General features: G+C 37.3%; 2 protein-coding genes across 2 annotated transcripts; both read right to left on the minus strand.

Moving 5' to 3' along the window:
• Positions 1 to 428: 428 nt before the first annotated feature.
• LOC133715644 (protein STRICTOSIDINE SYNTHASE-LIKE 5-like) lies at positions 429 to 3,305 on the minus strand. The gene is made up of 4 exons (XM_062142241.1): positions 2,643 to 3,305; positions 1,278 to 1,585; positions 1,066 to 1,198; positions 429 to 920 (listed from the first exon to the last, which is right to left on the minus strand). The coding sequence occupies exons 1-4, from the start codon at positions 3,093 to 3,095 to the stop codon at positions 639 to 641; spliced, it is 1,176 nt and encodes a 391-aa protein (XP_061998225.1). The 5' UTR covers positions 3,096 to 3,305; the 3' UTR covers positions 429 to 638.
• Positions 3,306 to 10,170: 6,865 nt separating this feature from the next.
• LOC133715652 (butanoate--CoA ligase AAE1-like) lies at positions 10,171 to 17,718 on the minus strand. Its single transcript, XM_062142252.1, has 2 exons — positions 17,341 to 17,718; positions 10,171 to 12,214 (listed from the first exon to the last, which is right to left on the minus strand). Exons 1-2 carry the CDS (start codon positions 17,539 to 17,541, stop codon positions 10,757 to 10,759), a joined length of 1,659 nt encoding a protein of 552 aa, XP_061998236.1. The 5' UTR covers positions 17,542 to 17,718; the 3' UTR covers positions 10,171 to 10,756.
• Positions 17,719 to 21,121: the final 3,403 nt, after the last annotated feature.

Here is a 21,121-nt window from a genome sequence, read left to right on the forward strand (position 1 = left end):
ATATAAAATTTGGTGTAACAACCATTTCTTAGTTTACCTAATATGTAAACCTGTAACTATGGAGTAGGTACCTATTTTGACTTGATGCCTTTGGTAATAATGACAAAAAGATTAATTAGAAAAGTAATTAAAGAAATTAAGCTCCAGTCTGGAAAAATACTTGACTAAAAGAATGAACTATGAAGGTCGACCACTGTCTCCATTCATCTCAACAAAAAAAAAAAAAATTGTCAAAAGGTCGGACCTTTTATCATAAATAAATATTTAATTAAATTTCATGTTTTATAATTTTGTGAAGCTCATCACTGAGGTCCAATTGGCGTTAATTTTACGATGTTTGAGCCATCATACAACTACTTGATATATTCATCTATGCCATTACAATTAACTGACAATGAGAAACCCTAAAACTACAACAAGGGCTACTCTTGAGAAAAGTAACAATTACTAAGTTACATTTGAAGGTGACTAAAGGAGGTCACTACAGAAAAATCAAGAAGATCGGCTTGAGGAACAACATTTCTGAATATGGAAAAGGACGTACAGCCTATAGATCAAATTGAACAGGCACTGTCTATTCAACTAGAACAGAATATAGTATACATTAATTATGCATGAAAATTTTGGGGCCTGAAAGCTCATATAGTGGTATGTGCAGGATGTTGTTCTAGATCAAGGCGGATGATGTATGGATAGAGAACCGAACCGCAATAGAGGTAGTTTCCGATCTTGATCCCACTTGTAATGAGTGATAAATCTGGATCAGAATAGTGGGCAGTAGGTTCCCCTTCCAAATTCACAGCCATTACACCAGAATTCTTCTCCTTATATGGTCTGCTCACTATATACTTCTCCATGATTGCCATCCCTTTTCGGATAAAACGGTACCCAAGTGCTTTATTCAAAATAGCTGAAGTCCCCTGCCAGTTTGGCACAAAAAATGTCAATAAACTATGAATATGATGCTTAGATATTCCTCATTATTGAACTCATAACTATGAACAGCGTATATGAATTCATAATGATGTATGCTGGCCCCTTGTTTATATGAGAGAGAATAATCACCATAGGTATTGCAATCCAGTAATGGCCTTCCCCATCATATCGGATATTATCCGGGGAGCCCGGCAAGTTGTCAATGAAGCTCTCTATGCTCCCCTTCTTCTCGCCTTGCAGGTGGTACTTCCTACATCTTTTCCTGCAATATATATCAACTATTTAAAACAAAATCACTAATCTAACACTAGCTGTATGAGGATTTCACGGATATTTCATACATGAAAGTTTCACAGAAGATCACATAATTCTGATCCGGAGAGATTGCTACTCCATTAGCAAAGTAGAGATCGCGGACAAGCACTTTGGTCTCTTTGGTCGATGGATTGTAGCTCAGTAACCTACCATGGGGTCTGCCCTCTAGAAACTCCCAGATGAAGTCTTCTACGCTGTTTTTATATGAAGCATCTGTGAAGTAAATCATGCCATCTTTCGCTACATCTACACAGTCTGTTAGCTTGAATTTTACACCCTCAGCCTCATCTGTCAGCAGCTCCACTGCTCTATCCTCATCTATTCTCAGTAGTCCCTGATTAATATATACCACATTTGGTTAATTACCCATGTCTAAGGACTATGAACAACAATTTAGACAATAAACTTGAAGCAAACAATAGTATTTCCCCATGGCCACCTCCCCTTTTTAGATTTCTCTTTTTTTATTTATAAAAGATTAAACAACGGGATGGGTGGTGAGTTCTTGTAGAATGCAGCAGACACTTCTCCTTTACGATTGAGATTAAAACTTGTTCCGTGAATCATCTGACTCTGAAAAACTAATCCACATGTCACACCATGTAAATCAACAATTCTCTTTTTCAAAAAATATGAATTACATGTCACACCATGTAAATTAGGAAATATGAATTCACATGTCATATATGTTGGTTTTTTTTTTTTACATGTCCCTACAAAATAACTAAATGATTTAGCATGATCATATTTTTTTCATCCCGCCCCTGATCTCACTCATTTCTAATGTTAATAAGATTTGAATCCGTAACTTCTACGATATTAGCTATATCGATCAACTATCCAACAGGCCATAACTAAGCCACATGATCGCATATTTTCATTAAAAAATAGGGTTATTATCACAAATGGTACCTGAACTATACCTCAATTTTATCGATGGTACCTGAACTTCAATTTTGATCACAACCAGTACCTGAACTTTTCGATTTCATTTTAAATGGTACCTAGAGCCACCTCCAGTCACTATTCCAACTAAAAATGGCATGTAAAGGCAATCATAGTGATGATCTTTGATGATTTCAAGGGTTGCGATCATATATAGTGATGATTTTTTTGGTAATAGACTTGCCTTGAACTTTTTTTAAATTTTTTTATATTTTAGATTTGGCTTTTTTGGCCGGAATAGTGACCGAATGTGGCCTTAGGTACTATTTAAAATGAAATTGAAAAGTTCGGGTACTGGTTGTGATCAAAATTGAAGTTTAGGTACCATCGATAAGATTGAGATATAGTTCAGGTACCATTTGTGATAATAACCCTAAAAAATATAACCACATAATCACAAGTAGATAAGCAAAGAGTTAACGTGGATGACAATTAGTGACACTGACCCTTTCCCCGTCCGCCACCAACAGCTCTCCGTTATGACCGTGTGCGAGTCCGAGTGGTCTCCCGCCGGTATTAACCCAGTTCTCCACCACCGAGTCAGCAGCCGACTCGTTCAACTTGACTCGCTTGATCCACCCGTCCGCACATCCCGTGTAAATGAGTCCCGACTTTGAATCGTAAGCAACGTCTTCTGGCCCCACTAAAGCCCCAACACCCAAAAACTCCGATCCTTTGAGCATGTAAGCATTACGACTCCGGGCAGCCACGACTTGCTCACTCAACTCGCGAAGCGGCAGAGGAGCCGGGTCGAATGAGTCAAGCTGGTAGAGGACCACAGCAGCCGCCACCGGAAGCAGTATTGAGAAGAAGAGAATGTTTAAGGGCCATGATGATGATGATCTTCTGGTAGATTGAGTTGCAGAGGAAGGCGAGTCTTGGTTGCTTGACTTGGGCATTGGGTGGCGAGTTATGGAGGCGACTGGGAACAGAAAGTTTGATGGATGTTTGTGCTTGAACAGCGGAGAGAGCAAAGTGCTTTGGTATACAAGGCAATCTGGGCATCATTAATATTTTATATTAATTAGGAATTTAGGATATATATATATTACTACATTAGTACACTAGTAGACTAGTATTAGATGCATGTCCTGCCCCAGAGCCAAGAAGATAATTCATATATGGGTTAATTAATTATCTTTAATTTGGCTTTATAATATGGAGATGTCATGAATGATGAAATGGTTGATCGCCACGGACTTTGGCTTTGTTTGGTTGACCCTAACAACCAATCAGCTTTTGTTGCCAAAAGGCTAGAATAGGGGGATGTAGGCAAAGGCGTATCTGGCCCAATGTCTTCGACTCATGATTTGAACGCCAAATAAGACTCGGTCTTCTAATAGCCCTGCTACGTATACGTAAAGGCAATTCATCAATGGATTGTACCATCACATCAGGAAGCCCTCCGCCGGTCCCTCTGTGCATTGGAGATGTTTTTGCTCTATCCTTATCAACATGGCAGAGTTGCATTCTGATGTACCAACTGGTTGCACCAATCGTAGTGTAGCAACACCCCAAACAAAGAGCTGTAGGTTGTGTTCTCCGAATCATACTATATACCAACATTTCAAGGAACCACATAGTATTCATTGCATAGAAATTATCAGTAGCATAACAGCAGCTAATTAAGCATGACGAAAGTAAGCATAGAAATTAATTGTAGATTGCTGAGTTTGTAATTAAGTATGAAAACTTTTGAGAACAAAAGAACAATAAATATTATTTTAATATTTACTTACGGATATTTAACTTTAAAATAAAAAATTAAAAGTGTCAAGTTAATTATTACTTGATTACACCATGTCTAAGATATTTTTACGTAGGGCTTCTAGGTTTTCTAGAGTCTCTAAACAGTAACTCGATTTTGACGAGCCCGCTACGGGTGACTTACTATGTATTGCATGCCTCTTACTACCAATTTTACTGGATTGACCCTCTTTTTAGATAAAAACAAAAAACTTAAAGAGAAATTTTATTCACACACCTCTAAATACTAAATACACAACCCATTTTTCATGCATCCAAAATCAAATTTTATGGATACGTTAAATTACCAAAAGAGACAAAAATAAACATAGTATATTTGTTTTCCAGTTTGTTATATCCAATACAAACAAATATCTGCATTACAAGTATTCATATTAAAATTTATTTTTATGAGAGGACATCCATACAAAATTCAGGGACTAATTGCTAAGAACAGAATCCCCTAGCCTCCATCATGTAGTTTGAACGAAGGGTCTATCTGCCTATAGAAGGAAAAATAAAATATATTCTAAAATTTGAAATACTTCTTCAAATTTCTTTCATTCATATCCAAGCAGAATATGATAAAGCGAACATGTACAAATATCAACATCATAATGGACAATGTGTGTTGTTTGTCTACACAATTAATCCCCTACTCGGCTAGATCTTAGCTATTCGAATTTATTTCATAAAAGTGTAGCAGTAGGCATTCACTAGCTATCAACATATGTAGCTGCAACTCACCAAGAAGACCAAGTAAAGAAACCAATGGTTTACATGTATATGTCAATGCCTTTGTGGGACTGTTCACGTTATAAAAAGTTCATCACAAATTCACAAGGGATCGTACTGTAATAGGTATATGAGAAGATGCATAGATTTATGCCGTAAGACATTAAATGCTAATCTTCAATATCGACTAAGGAAAAACTTGTTCCTGTTGAGGTTTTTTTTTTTTTTTTTTTTCAAGTTAAGATAGTGGGGGTGTGTGTGTTAGGGTGCGTTGGAGTTCGATGGGTAGTCAAACCACCAACTACTCAATTCACTACACGGCTGCAATCCGTAGTGTAAAATCAGCGTTGCGTTTCGACGTTGCTGCTCTTGCATTTTTAATTCTTTGTATTTCAGATGTAATTTTTGCATCTTTTCCTTTCGCATTGTTTATTTTCTTTTTTATGCCTATTGGCATGGTATCGTTGTAACCTTTCAATTTCAATAAAGGGCTGACCTCATTTTACTCAAAAAAAAAAAAAGGGGTGTGTATTTAGTGAATAGGTATGATGTATTATGAATTAAGATAGTTTAGAAAGTTTGGGGTTGTGTTTTTAGTAAAATGATAAAATAAAAAAGTTAATAGGTGGTGTATTAAGTGAGAGATGTGTATCTATTATTTAGCAATGTGTGAATAAAATTTCTCAAACTTAAAACTATAAAAAAAAAAATAGACGGATCAACTATAACTATAATTGATTAAATTGAAAAAATAATAGGCAAGACAAATATAATGAAATTGAAAATGCAAAGACATATATATATATATTTTTTTTGAAAGAGGGCCAGTACGGCTGCCCTTAAACCTTGATCATTAATGAAACTGCAGAATACATTGCGGGGACATGAAACCTGAACCCCAAAGTACAATAAGCATAGAGAGAACATTTCGAGATAATAACGAGATTCTCAATAAAAGCTATATATTCTAACAAGCATCAATTAGCGAAGAGTCCACATCGGGCTACTCTATTCGCTTTACAAAGGTGGTGACATACCGGAAAGTAAAAGCTTACTTGTAGCCATAATTTATTAATAAAATCAGCTTTTCCACTACGTTGCCACCAAAAAAGGCATCCAGTGACACTTAGATTCATCTTGCCACTACGAGGTTGCGACCATTTGGCAAAGCAAGGAACTCACGGTTTTCCTAAGACAAACAAGGCACACAAGGTGTGTAGTTCGGGACAGAGCCCACATCGCCCTACCACGATAGGGTAGGGACTTATTACCGGCATAAAGCCACGTCTAATTAAAATAACAAAACAATCCAAATAAAAAATATATAACTTATTCCTTAAATGAAGTAAATAGCAAGCCCACCAGTTTAGGCCCAGCAGCCAAGGGCAGGCTCAAAGCCCCAGAAGCCAAGCAAAGGAGCGCGGGTCGGAGTTGACTTGCCTGTATTGTCAGACCAGCACCTCAGCTTCCAAAGGATCACGTCGCTGCACCGAACCATAGCCACCAACTGACTTCGCCAGCCGGATCGTCTTGGATTTTGATTCCAAACCGAAAACTGATCCAATGCAAGATTGATCACCACAGCCTTCATCAACCCCAAAACAGGGGAAACCGCAACGATAACCCACCTCCGCCGCACCGCCCTTGCTCGAAGCCTCCGCTATGTAGATTGGAAACGAACAAGGAGGAGCCCCTTTGCTTGTCATACCTTTTCCGAACGCGACCCAGGCGTTCCTATCCCCTTGCATCGGCCCCAGCACCCTTGTTCCTCACCGATAGACTCATAGAATCAGTTCACCCGTCCGACGACGACATCCCATGGACGCGCCGCCAGACGAGGCATTAAAAATTTTCCTAGGGTTTTCGCACTACTCCGACTTTCTTGGAGCTCGACATAAATTTATAGTATAAGATGGCAAAAATAAAATAAAGTACATTCTAGAAAAATTTGAACCTTGAAGATTGATCTCTGTATTCACTGTTTTTTTTTTTTTTGACAAAACATGTTGAAAGGTCGACTTTTATTGATAGATAAATATTAAATCTCATCTTATGTAATTTTGCCAAGGTCGATGAGGTCCAACGATTGTAATTTCTACATTGAATTGAGTGATTGAACGTTTAAGCCATCTGTTGCCTCTGAAAATCACCTCGGCCAAGATAGCCGAGAGATCAAGGAAAAAATGTCGTTCTCGATGAATAGTTTGCGGGGCGTGCCAGCACACGGCCAGAAGGCCAAGTGTGCAATTGTAGATGTAGTGCGCGTGTTCTGACTTCGTCGAGCGACTGAAAGCCGAGGAAGGAACAATCTCGGCTGAGGGTTCGATGCCTTGGAGACAAGGACTTTCGGGTTGTTCAATGGATGAAGCAAATAGTGATTAGTAACTGAACAATTACGTTAAACTACTCCTACTGCAAGAGCATAAACACGATAGTAAAAGAGCAAGGAAGTAAACTCTAGATTAAGTGCAAAAAGGTAAAGAGCAATAAAGTAAATCGCAGGAAAGTAAATAGCAATAAAGTAAAGAGTGGAAAAAGAAAATAATAAATGGCTTGAAGAATAAAACTATCAACTATTACCAAAAAGTAGCAAAGGAAACAATTGAAATATCGATACTAGGTTACAAGGAAAACGAAGTGAAATGACTTGAAACTAGCAGAGCTAACAACTAAGAATTGAAAAGACAATGAAACTAATCTGGAGCTAAGAAAAATAAAAGGAAACCCATGATGGAGTTTTGGCTGGAGTTGTGTGTGTGTCATGTCTTCTTTCGATGCTTCTATTTATATTGGCTGCACTTAGGGGTGGGTTCGGTTCCGATCGGTTCGGTTTTAGGCCGAAACCGAAAACCAAACCGAATTGTCGGTTCGGTTCGGTTTGGTTTGTGTATTTTTCGGTTTGGTTCGGTTCGGTTTGTGTATTTTTTGGTTCGGTTCGGTTCGATTTTTTTTTCGGTTTTTTTTTTCTTTCAATAAAACAGTTTTTTTTTTTCAATAAAACAATTTTTTTTTGTTTTTTGGCAAGACAATAATCTTGCTTCGTAGTTCATAATCAAATTTCAAAGCTTCATTATATGAAATGATTGGCTTAAATATATTGGTTCTCGTTTCGAATTCGATCAACTAGGTCAAACTTAGTTACTCTTATAAACCTATATTTATATATCATACACTCCAAAGAGAAACCTCTATAAATTCAAAGAAAATAAAAAAACCGACCGTTGGATGCGATTATTACAATAAATTATGCGTGTGGTTAAAAATTTAGCAAATTTCACAATAGTTTCGAACCCGATCGGATTGGTCAACCGTAGTCACTTGTATGTTTTCTTGGTTGACCAATGAAGTGACGACCGCGAAACGTGCTTATTTTTTTACATCATGTTTGTAAATATTTCATTGATGGATGTGTGTTGACATAAGATAAAAATTTCAAATTTAATTACCAATACATTGGCCTATACCAATTTGTCTCCTAAAGTAGTATGACTTGTATATTGTATTTAAATTATTGAGGTTCATTCTAAAGCAACCATGAAGAGAAAAATGAATTTGGAGAAACCAACCACTCGATGGAGAGATTGTAATGTTTTATGGTGGTTGTAAAAAATCCGGCCAATTTGGTTCTCGTTTCGAATTCGATCAACTAGGTCAAACTTAGTTACTCTTATAAACCTATATTTATATATCATACACTCCAAAGAGAAACCTCTATAAATTCAAAGAAAATAAAAAAACCGACCGTTGGATGCGATTATTACAATAAATTATGCGTGTGGTGAAAAATTTAGCAAATTTCACAATAGTTTCGAACCCGATCGGATTGGTCAACCGTAGTCACTTGTATGTTTTCTTGGTTGACCAATGAAGTGACGACCGCGAAACGTGCTTATTTTTTTACATCATGTTTGTAAATATTTCATTGATGGATGTGCGTTGACATAAGATAAAAATTTCAATTTTAATTACCAATACATTGGCCTATACCAATTTGTCTCCTAAAGTAGTATGACTTATATATTGTATTTAAATTATTGAGGTTCATTCTAAAGCAACCATGAAGAGAAAAATGAATTTGGAGAAACCAACCACTCGATGGAGAGATTGTAATGTTTTATGGTGGTTGTAAAAAATATGGCCAATTTGGTTCTCGTTTCGAATTCGATCAACTAGGTCAAACTTAGTTACTCTTATAAACCTATATTTATATATCATACACTCCAAAGAGAAACCTCTATAAATTCAAAGAAAATAAAAAAACTGACCGTTGGATGCGATGATTACAATAAATTATGCGTGTGGTAAAAAATTTAGCAAATTTCACAATAGTTTCGAACCCGATCGGATTGGTAAACCGTGGTCATAAAATTTCACAATATTTCGGTTCGGTTTAGGTTCGGTTCGGTTTTCACCTGGCCGAAACCGAAAACCGAACCGAACATAATCGGTTCGGCTCGATTTTTTTGTTTCGGTTCGGTTTTCGGTTTCGTTTGGCCACCCCTATGCACTGTGACTTGAACTGATCTCTTGGCTCTTTGAAGTTGAGTGGAATTCGGCCTCCTCTTGGCTCAGTGACTCTATCTTGATTTGGCTCCAATACTTATCGTCGGCTGACTTGACGCTGGATTCTATCTTGATCGGCTCTGATGGTCGTCATCAACGGCTGTAATTAACCTTGAAGTAGACTATCTTGGATTGAACTCTCCTTATCGGCTAACGAACTTCAATTCGACTGAAACACTAACTTGATCAAATTTCATCTTTATCGCTTATCGGCCTTCCCTGTCAATCGGTTGCTTTCTTTCCAAGTTGCCGAGTCCAAGTTGGAAACTGACTTAAGTGATTTGAGCAATTGGCTGATGGGATTTCAGACAATAAATCTCTTTTCGAATTGATGACTACGGGCTGACCGATAACCAAGAGCATAGCTTTATATGACTTGTCTTGGACCAAATGAACTGTCCAATTATTCATCGGCCAACATTTCTGGCTACCGGCCCAAATATTTGTTGAGCGGCTCATTGGCCCAAATATTTGTTGAGCGGCTCATTGTAATTCGAAATCATTCAATAACTATGCACATTAGCTATGTATGAGTGGACATGCAAATGTGGGTACAAACACCATCATATATTTGCCCCCTCTACTTATTTGTGGGAACTCACAAAAATGAAAGCTCCCTATTTTATTTCTTATGGAATTCCCTTCTTTGTTTCGTTTATTTTAGAGGGGGTTCAAATTGTTGCCTCTCCAAACTGGACTATCTTTAGGAGTGTTCTTCTGGAGCTTATTATGGCCCAAGGACAAACTCTAGGACCTTGCCTTAGAATTGGGTTTGGGAATAAGAATTGGGCTAGATGCAAGCCTAACTGCTGTGGCATTTTCGAGGAGAACCAAAAGCCCACCCACACATTCAAGCCAATCCCTCACACCGTTAGGCAATCTCTCATATCCCGAAAGCCCACTCAACAACCCCTCTTACGAGAGAGAGAGAGAGCTTTTTTTTTTTTTTTTTGATTAAGTAGGAACATTGCATTAAAAGGTAACAGCCCATAAAGGGTACAACTGTACAAGGTCCGTAAAGGACAAGCTCAAGCTCCCGAAGGAGTTACAAAAGCAGCCCTAAAACTAGGAAACATAGAGTAACAAACAGAGGCCAAGAACCGAGCCCAGTCCATGACCACCAAGCTGAATCTAGAACCAACCGCCGCCCAACTCCGCCGACATCAACGGTGAGAGGCAGCAGCCAAAATCTGCAAGAATGATTCATTTGTCGAAATCGAGCCTCTAAAGATCTCTGGTAAGCAAATCTAGATCTCCATCTCTGTACCCCCATAAACGTAAATCGGGTATCCCAACAAAAAGCCGAACTTAGCAAGAGGCCGAACCGAGAAACTCAAACTGAGTTCTCGTCGTCGAGGTTCCCGCCGAAGTACTCCATGAAAGAGAGAGAGCGCTCATATGCACAACAGCTTGCATTATGTAACAAAGAATATCAAACGTGCTACAGAAGCTAGAACAATTTTGTTTGGTCTATGAAAGAATATTAAGTACTCGTTCACAGCCCAAAACTCGAGTTCTATTCATGTAACAAAGTGGTCTCAGCACAAACCTGTTTATTTGCCTTCTCCCTCAGAACAAACTTCTGTATCTTCCCAGTAGAATTCAATGGCAGATCCCCGAAAACCACAGCTTTTGGAACCATATAAGCAGGCAATTTCTCCCCACAAAACTTCATAATCTCCTCTGAAGTACTTGAATTTCCACCACTGCAAAATCCCTCCTTCATCTTCACAAAAGCACAAGGAGTCTTCCCCAAGCAATCATCATTTCTCCCCACAACAGCAGCCTCCAAAACACAAGGATGAGTCAACAAAACTGCCTCTACCTCAAGTGTACTTATAGCCTCCCCCCCAGAAATGATCATGTCCCTTGCCCTATCCTTCATTTGAATGTACCCATCTGAGTGTCTGATTGCTAGGTCACCAGTCCTGTACCACCCACCCTTAAAAGGCTCAATCATTGCTTTTGAATTTTTGAGGTACCCCAACATCAAAGTGTTGCCCCTAAACATTATCTCCCCCATTGTTTTACCATCATATGGAACACTTTCCATGGTGCTTGGGTCCTTCACATCAACCCCTTCCATCATCAGATTGTACTGAGACTCCGGTTCTGGTTTACATGGTGTAACAATTGCTGGACCAAGAGCCTCTGTCATACCATATCCATGGCTCACATTGAAACCCAATTCGGCAACTTGCTTAAGAATATGCTGCGGTGGCAATGCACCGGCAACAAGTATATTCACTGTTAATTTCAGTGGCCTAATTTGGTCACTTTTTGAGGCGTGATGTGCTAGAATGTTTAAAATGCAGGGTGAGCCACACAAATGAGTTACCTTATGAAGATCAATCGCTTCGAAAATGAGCTTTGCGGAGAGATTTTTTCTGAGGCAGATATTGGTTCCCCCAAGAGCAGCAACAGCCCAAGGGAAGCACCATCCGTTGCAGCGAAACATGTCAACTGTCCATAGGAACACTGGCATTTTTGCCATTTCACTCTGAAAAATTGCTCCTAGTGAATTCAGGTACGTAGCTCTGTGGCTGTACACTACTCCTTTGGGATTCCCAGTTGAACCAGAAGTGTAGTTCACTGAAATTGGGTCACATTCATTGAGGGGTCTTCGAATCTCAAAGTCAGGTTCTGCAGTACTACCCTGCAGGTCGTTATAATTCAAGCTACCTGGTGGAAGGTTATGATCTATGGTACCATTAGATGAGAGTTGGTCACACTCTGGGATGAGAATGAGTAGAGGTGGCTTGCATATTTTTGGGGACAATTTTTCGAGTGCTTGGAGGACAACCTGAAGATACTGATAGTCTACGAGAATGACTTTGGCCTCCAACTGTTGTAATATCAATGATAATGTGGGTGAGTCCAGCCTAATGTTGAGGGCACAAAGAATTGCTCCGGCCATTGGAACACTGAAATGGAGCTCATAGAGTGCTGGAATATTTGGTGCAATAGCCGCAACCTGCTCATGGAATAAAAATGGTATTCATGACTACTAGAGTTACTGTACGTATCGATAGATAATGGTAGATTGGCTTCATCGATCGAGTAGTTTCATGCAATGATAAATTATATCAATTTAGAACATAGAGTTAGATTTACATTATTGAATTGATCGATGCATTAATTTACTAAAGAAGACTCACATTTGATACTTTAACTATACAAGACCTACAAAAATTTTCAACAAACTACCAAATTCTCTCAAATATACAGGTGAGGAATTTGATGCTGGGGAATTTTGCACTGCAATACTCTTTAAATCTCTCAATCTATTTTTGTTTCGTGTCTGCGAGCCTTTTAAAAGAAAAGAGATTTAGAGCACCGACGTGCATTTACACTAACATGAATGAACAACTAGATAATGTCAAATACACTTTTTTGTTATTAAAAAAAAATTGACCACAAATATGAAAAACTGAGATCTCCTAATAGGTACTGGATCATACTGCCAGTACATAGAAGAATTTTCGCTTCTAAAATAAGATTGAGTAATTGATGCGTCTCTCTCTCTCACGCGCGCGCGCATGCACGCACTAATTCTTCAATTTGCGACGTCGACTAAATGTGTCTGGCGCCTTTCACACGTAATACAGTTCGTTTGTTTTGACTAAATTGGAATAAATAAACTGGTGCATCCAAACTTTTCCTAATTCATTAACGATAATATAGTAATACTATGATCGTGACTTCCACCATTGTCAACCTGTTCACATTGATTGATCGATGATCATTCTATGAGCGTATTAGACACGTAAGAATGTTTGACACTTTGGCTTTTGACATGATCCACTTCAGGTAACAACAAAAAGGAAAGACAAATTATATGCAAGACTAATATATGCAGGACAAAACTGTAAAAGACGGCAAGTACGTACTGCATCAATATGAGACTTGAGACCTTTGAGATTTTTTTTTTTTTTTTTGGCATTGAGACCTTTGAGATTTGAGAACCTCTTATTTTGGAGTAGTACGTACGTTCGACTGTAAGACTTGCAGTACAACAAGTCTATAAGAATATATAAGAGTACTGCAGTATCATGTAGATGAGATCCATCGAGTTGAGACCCCCTTTTATTCTGGAAGTGCGAGATTGCGTGTATCGCATGCAGAACCAGAAAAGGGCACTCAGAGCTTCAAGGCATGGGAGAAATATTAATTAAGGTCGTAACTTTCGGCTTTTAGAGAAAAATTAAGTAAAGTGGCGGCTGATGCATTATTCTCGATCACCTTTAATTTCCTCTCGATGTCTATTCTTTGTTGGCCTCCTATGTCTTCCTAAAAGATTGTCTTCGCAATTAATTGATGACAAAGAAATTTGATACATTAGGTCCTCAGGGAATTTGTCAAGTGCGATGAAAAATTTCTAATAATCTTTTGTTTTTTGAAAGTAAAAACTTATCATCTAACTATCTAAGTATTTTATCTGATATTTTTGTCTTAAAGAAAAAAAGAAAATCCTAAATCAAAACTCATTGACCGCCTATAGTGTTTTAATGAATGTACACTTAAAATACTACTTATAAGTAACATGCATGCATCATCGATGATTTTCACTCACTTACGTGATTAACTGTTAAATATTCTTTAAATAAACAAATAAAAAGAATATAAGAGCATCAATTATAAGATAGTCGTAAATAAAAAATAAAATAAAAAAATGCTAACCTCCCCCAATCAAAGAAAACAAAAATGATGAAATAACATATCATTTTAGGAAAGCCTCCTTATGCATTGAACAATGAACAACCGTATTTACGTGCATCTTTCTCCTAAAACAAATTCCGTATAGACGTGCATGGATAATCACCCTAAACCATCTCCCCACTAGGGCAATGATTAGGGCCTCAATGAGGCCTAAGATTTGTGGCCTCAAATCCTAGGTGTCATGCCATGTAAGCAAATACAAATTTTATTTTTAATTTCACATAATAAATATTGCCACATCATACTATTGCAACACCAATTCTACCATTTTATATTTCCTTCTAGATGTTAAGGGATGAATCAATTACATTAATGAATTAAATTAGGTGACGAAAAAAAAATATAAGCTATTAATTTTGTATTTGTAAATCTTGTATTTGTAAGCAAATACAAATTTTATTTTTAATTTCACATAATAAATCTTGCCACATCATACTATTGCAACACCAATTCTACCTTTCTATATTTCATTCTAGATGTTAAGGGATGAATCAATTGCATTAATGAATTAAATTAGGTGACGAAAAAAAAAGATAAGCTATTAATTATGTATTAATTTAAGAGATATGTCTACAAATTCTTTGACAAATATTTTTCTTCATTTAATTAAATTCTTTCCTATAATTTTTCTTTCCAAATAGCATCAATGTAGTAAAGAAATAGGCATTGACTTTTCTTTACAAATATTGATGAATTTCATCCCAAAAAATAGCATTAATAAATTGAATTTGGTATTATGTCTAAATTAAGAGGTAAGAAAAAATTCCAGCCATTAATTATCATCTACAAATCTAAATATAAGGGAAAAAACAAACAAAAAATAATAAACTCAATTATAACGTGTAAACCCTAGCTACATAAAGAGAGAGAAAAATGAACAAAAGAATATATATAATCATATGAAAATGTATTTTTCACATTATTTTCAAAATTTACAGGAGCCCAACAAAGATTGAATTCATATACATATGTTATGCAAATCTATTGACTGAATTACATTAATTTTTTTTCTATTTTTGATTGAAGAAAAAAAAAATTGTTGTTTAAATCTAATCATGAGTGTAACGAAAATAAAAAATGAAACAAAAAAACCAAAATAATTTTTGTTTAGAATAAAGCCAAAATAACTTAGATTCATTAGATTTTGGAAGGATAAGATGATCTTTTTATCAAGAATTACATGTCATGATTTGACAAATTGGTGATGTGTGTAGGTGATATGGCATGACACCTAAAATTGAGGCCACAAATCTTAAGCCTCATTGAGGCCACAAATCATTTTCCTTTTGAATAAGTCAATCTTCAAAACAAATCGTCCATTAGTGGAGATCCATCAAGGTTGTAAAATGCTGTTAAATCCATAAGAGTAATACAAAATGGAGGATGTGGACCTCAACTATGCATAGCACTACCAATCACTTTGTCTCAATCTTACTTCTTTAAATAACAATTTATAAATTTATCACTACACATACATGCAAGCCTCTTAATCGATCTTAATCTCATCCCGCAAATAAAAATTTATAAATTCGTCAGTACACACACATGCAACCATGTTCTAAACCCAACATTTAGGGAATGCTAAGTTCCAAATCTAAAATATGAGATGTGTATATTCAAATATGTTCTAAATCTAACATATTTGAAATGGGTGCCGGTGAATTTTGATTGATCAAGAGCATGTGGTCCAATCACGGACCGAACCATTGACCCTCCATGCACGCTAGGGTGAATTGCATTACATAATACTTTTCTGCTTACGTCCCATGCAAGTTGCATCTTGACTTGACTCGCAAGAATTATTTGGTTTATTTATTTGTCTATGATTGAGAATATTATGTTAATATGTTATGAAACTGACAAGCGCGTATTAAACTACTACTATTGACTCCAGAAAGTCGGACGTCTGTTTAACATGGTGCAAGTCTTGCAGTTCTAGATGATACCAGATCGATCTTCATACCTATTAGCTGGTCTAAAACAGCTTACATAGAAGAGAGCTTTTCCATAAAGAACAAATATATTGATGGTCCAAAATTTGGTTCAAGTTTCTGTTTAGATATACAAGAAGTCAAGACTCAAGAACTACGTTCTTTGCTGGGTGTTGGAGTAGGAGTATTAGAGAACTACCGATTCCAAAAGTTGAGCTGACAAAGTAAACAACGTATATCAAAGCTAGTTGGCTAAGAGAGAAAAAAGAAAAGAAAAAAGAATTAACTATATAGTGGAGAAGAAAATACGCGTTTGGAGATTTGATCAACTCTCTAATGGAAAATTATTAGGTGATTCTGGACTACCCCGTGGCACTCTAATAATTCCTCCTCTCTAATTTAATGATGAGTTTAAAAAGAATATTAGCCCGTTATGAAATATGTAGCTGATTGTCCAGATACATTACCAATTAGTCCACAGACAGAGATAGATACACGCACAACACATGCGCGCGCAAACACACACACACACAGATATATATATATATATATATATATATATATATATATATATATATATATATATATATATATATATTATAAACATATGCGACCATCTTGTATCAATGCATGAATAGAAACACATACATTAACTATTAATAAATGACAATTTATGAAAGTTCTAGTTCATGAATTTGCCAATTATATCAGTTAGATTCATTTCAGATTGAATTAAGTCATGTATTAACCAATTTATTCATATATATATATACACACACACACACATACTGATTTTATCCAGAGTGAGGCCTCACTCTGAAATTAACGTGTGAGGTTGGAGTTTAGGATCACTTTTCGGTCTCATATCCACATCTCGACCGTTTAGTGTTTAGGTACTAATGTATAGATCATTTCTACAAAGTTTTAGCCAAATTGTTGATCTTTAAGATATCTAACTCACTTAAACCAATGGACGAACTGAATCTGTCCACCATGAACCATACTAGCTTTAAGATAGTTATCAATGCCTTAACGACCATCAATTTGGCTGAAATTTTACAGAGATGATCTATACATTAATACCTAAAAACTGAACGGTCGAGATGTGGATATGAGACCGAAAAGTGACCCTAAACTCAAACCGCACACGTTAATTTCAGAGTGAGGCCTCACTCTGGATAGAATCTGTGTATTACACACACATATATATATATATGCGCGATCATCATGTATCAATGCATGAATAGAAAACATATATTAACTATTAATATATGACAAATTAAGAAAGTTATAATTCATGAATTTGGCGAATTATATCAGTTAGATTCACTTCAAATTGAATTGAGTCATCTATTAACCAATTTTTTCATGTTCATAATATAGATATATAATACTCTGCTAGGTAGCTGCTGCATGCTAATGATCGAGTGATGAGTACAGAACTACTTACAACATCGAGGCGAGATATTCCTAACCGGACCAAAGCTGAGGCGAAGTTGAGACATCTTTGATGCGTCTCCTTCCACGAAAACCTTACGCCACCGTAGACGACGGAAGGCTTATCGCCATTGACGACAGCTGCTCGCTCCAAGAAGCTTATCGGTGACAAGGGCATGTAGTTTGCTGAGCACTGCATAAAACCCCCATTCATCGTCTAATAACTATGTATGAATCACTGCTCGTTTGGGGTGGTTTTCTTGTACAGAATGGTGGGTTACTGAGTTTAAATTTATAGAAAACAAGCATGCATCGCGTGGAGGTGTGATGAGTTCCGAGTCACACGTCAAAGCATAAAAGATAATTATAAAGAAACGACCAGAAGTGAATGATCATGCGTATCTCTAAGGTGTCTAAACCGCGTGAGAGTAATATAAAAGATAAGGCCGACGATTGCATGATGGTGGAGTCATACGTATGTTATCTGGTCACGTATTCTCCATTAAAAACCTTGCATAATCTCTTTACTGTCCTAAAAATCTCTATTGAAGCTCTGAGATACTAATTTGATCCATCAGTTTCTTTCTGAACAGAAGCTCTCTACTACTTGGAATAGTAGTCATTGGCCCAAACCATTGGACTCAATAGACTCTCCCTCGAAGAGATCAGCTATGGCCCAGAATGGAGCCCAAGATCCATTTAGATTGGGTGAAAGCTCATAACTGTTTAAATAGAGCCCAAAATACCCTTATTTTATATTACTCATGTCATGGGAAACCTGTCTGAGATCGGTTCTGAAAATGTCATTTTTTGTCGGAACTGGAATCGGAACCGTTAAGCTTTTTCCAGTTCGGTTACGATGTTATTTATATTAGGAATCGTTATGGGACCGAACCGTTCTGTTCGGTTCGGTTTTGATCTGTTTTTGGTTCCTATACAAAACAACAATCTTTGAGAGTTTTACAGTTTCCCAGCTACTCAAGACTGCAGCACAGCACATAATCCACATATAGTCATATACAAAAGGTAACATAACGTATACAACTGAATGAACTCACTGAAGTAATAAATTGATGAACTGATCTTGAAGTTACAGACTGCAGCACAGAACAAATATACTAAATCAAGTCAATCAACTGATGATCTTCAAAGTTCCATCTCCAGAAATACGGGTACTTGAATTCGAAGCCATATGCTGATGATTTGGGATGAAGATGAACTGGGATGATTTGGATTTGGGATTTCGAAGCACAGATGAACTGGGATGATTTGAGTTTTGCGTTTTTGAATTAGGGAAGAACAATTTTGACTTCGAAAGCTAGGTCGGGAATTGAGGATGAACTAAGGTGCAGGAGCTGTCGAGTTGAGGACCGAGGGAGGAACTGAGGACTGAGGTCGTGTTTGATCGAAGTCATGGAACATTAGGTCGAGTTACAAATGAAACAGGCCTTTGCTTTGGACAATAGGGCTTGAATTAGTTGAATGTATGAGCTTTTATTTGCCTGAGCCTGCATATCACGGTTTCTGCAGTTCTAATATGTTCAAAAACAAGCGAACCGAAACCGAACCAGACACATGAAAACGGTTCGGCTCTTGAAAAATAACATGTTTTTAATATGAAAAACCGAATCGAACCGCCGGTTCCGGTTTGATTCAGTCCTGTTCTACCGGTTCTCAGTGCTAAAGTCCCAGGCCTAGTTTTAAGAATCAATATCAATCGTGATTCATGAATTCACCTTTGATTTGTAATAGCCCCAGCGTGCTTAACAATGCTGAACGATGTACTATCTCGGGAGGTTAATTCCCTCAAGTAATAAAATATTCAAGGTAAAATTTTAAGAACAGTACATGAGGTTTGGACCACTGAGAATTAAGATTTTTATATTTTAAAAAACTGAAGAACGGTGTCTGGGTTTCAAAACCCGACCCAACATGAGTACACGCCGTTAGTTTTTCTATTACTTTGTATGATTTCCGTTAATATTTTGAGGGCAAAATTGTCTCTTCAAAAAAAAAAAAAAAAAAATGATATGCAACACCAGAATTGCTACGGACACCCAAAAGTTCCTCTCTACACCCATCAGTTCTCTCTCTCTCCTCACCATTTCTTTCTTCAACTACATCCGGCTAGGCAGCATAGGACACATGATGGTCTTCTCTTCTCCACAACCGAAATAATATTTTCCATTACCTGCTCCATCTTCAAGAATTCTGGAATATCAGAGTCGACTGCCATGGATGAATCGAACCACCGACTTATCCGCCGGATTGAACCACTGAAACAACCGCCGGTGCCGAGTACTGATTCGATCGCCACCTTCGAAATGCCATCAGATTCGAGTAAATCGAATCAAACAAATTTGCCCTAGCCCTTCTATTCTGTGATCTCTGCAATTTCTAAATCGGCTCTATGAGAGTCTCATCTTGTTTGGGTTTTGCAGTATGAGATATTTGTTCTTTTTGATAATCTGGAGCCAGACCCAGTTTTTTTAATTTGCTATGGAGGCATTTTGGGTTAGAAATCTCAATTGGGTATAAGTGATTGGTTTGTTCATTGTTCTACATGTTGTGCTTTTGTTTTTTCTTTTGAGTAGTTATGGATTTGGAGGCTTGGATTTGAAGATTGAGCTTGGAGCTAAAGAGAGAGGGTCTCTGATTTGGATCGGGGAAGAGAACGAGAGAGAAGAAATGAAATAGAAGACGAGAGATGAGAAATTTTGGGTAAAATTGAGAAGAGAATTGGGGAAGATGTCGAGCTCGTCTTCAGAGCTGTCATTGTTGTTTCCGGGAAAGCAATTGCAACGATTCTCGTTGGTTTCTTCGATGAAATTCTGAACCATCTTCATCAGCTCCAAAAATTCAAACAGAATCCGGACAGATATCGGATCGGAGTCAGCTGCCTCATTGAGCTTCTTCACGCTCAATCCAGGTTGAGACGATCGCCACCTTTGGGGATGAGGTGGAGGTTGTGGAGGTCAGTCTCGTAGACAGCGAGGATCAAAGCGGCATTGGCTTGGGACGAGCTTGAACTCGTCGGCGGTGGCGAGAGGCTAGGTGCCGCTATCGTCGGAGCTGACATGGGTGCAGCAGTGGGATCTTTAGAGAGTTAATTGTAAGGCGTTTGGCTTTGGGGGGAGAGAAATACTAAATTACCCTTCAATTTTTTGAATAATTACACAAGGTTAACAGTGTTAATAACGGCATGTATTTATGTTGGGTCGGATTTTGAAGCCCAGACACCATTCTTCAGTTTTGTAAAGTATAAAAACCTTAATTCCTAATGGTCCAAACCTCATGTACTGTTCTTAAAATTTTGCCAATATTCAATTCTAAAAGTAAAAAAAAAAAATAAAATAATCAGACCAAAAATAAAAAAATATCAATGTCGCGTTATCAATTACAATAGGGAAATTTTTAACAACAGTACATGACAAATGGGTGACTCCGAAGTTCGGTACATTAAATTTCAAAACAATCATTTCGGTACATGATCTTGTAATCTCGACCGAAAATATATACATGCCGTTATGTAAAACGTTAGTCAATGTGATTTTGGTCAAACATTGAGGGGCAAATCAGTCACTCCCTAATTTAATATTAATATCTTATTAATATAATATTAATGAAGAGAGAGAAATTAAAAAAATTGAGAGAGTATTGTTTTGTCTCTCTTTCGTCCCCGTTCAAACCCAGCAGATTATCTCTCTCTCTCTCTCTCTCTCTCTCACATTCATTCGCTTCCTCACTTGGCGGCGAATTCTGTCGGCAGTTCACGATGGCGGACTGGAGGAGAC

This window comes from Rosa rugosa, chromosome 1 (assembly GCF_958449725.1).
Source record: "Rosa rugosa chromosome 1, drRosRugo1.1, whole genome shotgun sequence".
Classification (NCBI taxonomy): Eukaryota; Viridiplantae; Streptophyta; class Magnoliopsida; order Rosales; family Rosaceae; genus Rosa; species Rosa rugosa.

Bases quoted from the DNA above. Each gene is read 5' to 3' on its own strand.
- LOC133715644 (XM_062142241.1), bottom strand. From the start codon at position 3,095: ATGCCCAAGTCAAGCAACCAAGACTCGCCTTCCTCTGCAACTCAATCT. The intron at 1,586-2,642 runs GTCAGTGTCACT...TATATTAATCAG, and splicing joins TGGTGGCGGACGGGGAAAGG to GGACTACTGAGAATAGATGA. The intron at 921-1,065 runs GTGATTATTCTC...CCAAACTGGCAG, and splicing joins ACTGGATTGCAATACCTATG to GGGACTTCAGCTATTTTGAA.
- LOC133715652 (XM_062142252.1), bottom strand. From the start codon at position 17,541: ATGAATGGGGGTTTTATGCAGTGCTCAGCAAACTACATGCCCTTGTCA. The intron at 12,215-17,340 runs GTAAGTAGTTCT...TTCCATGAGCAG, and splicing joins GAATATCTCGCCTCGATGTT to GTTGCGGCTATTGCACCAAA.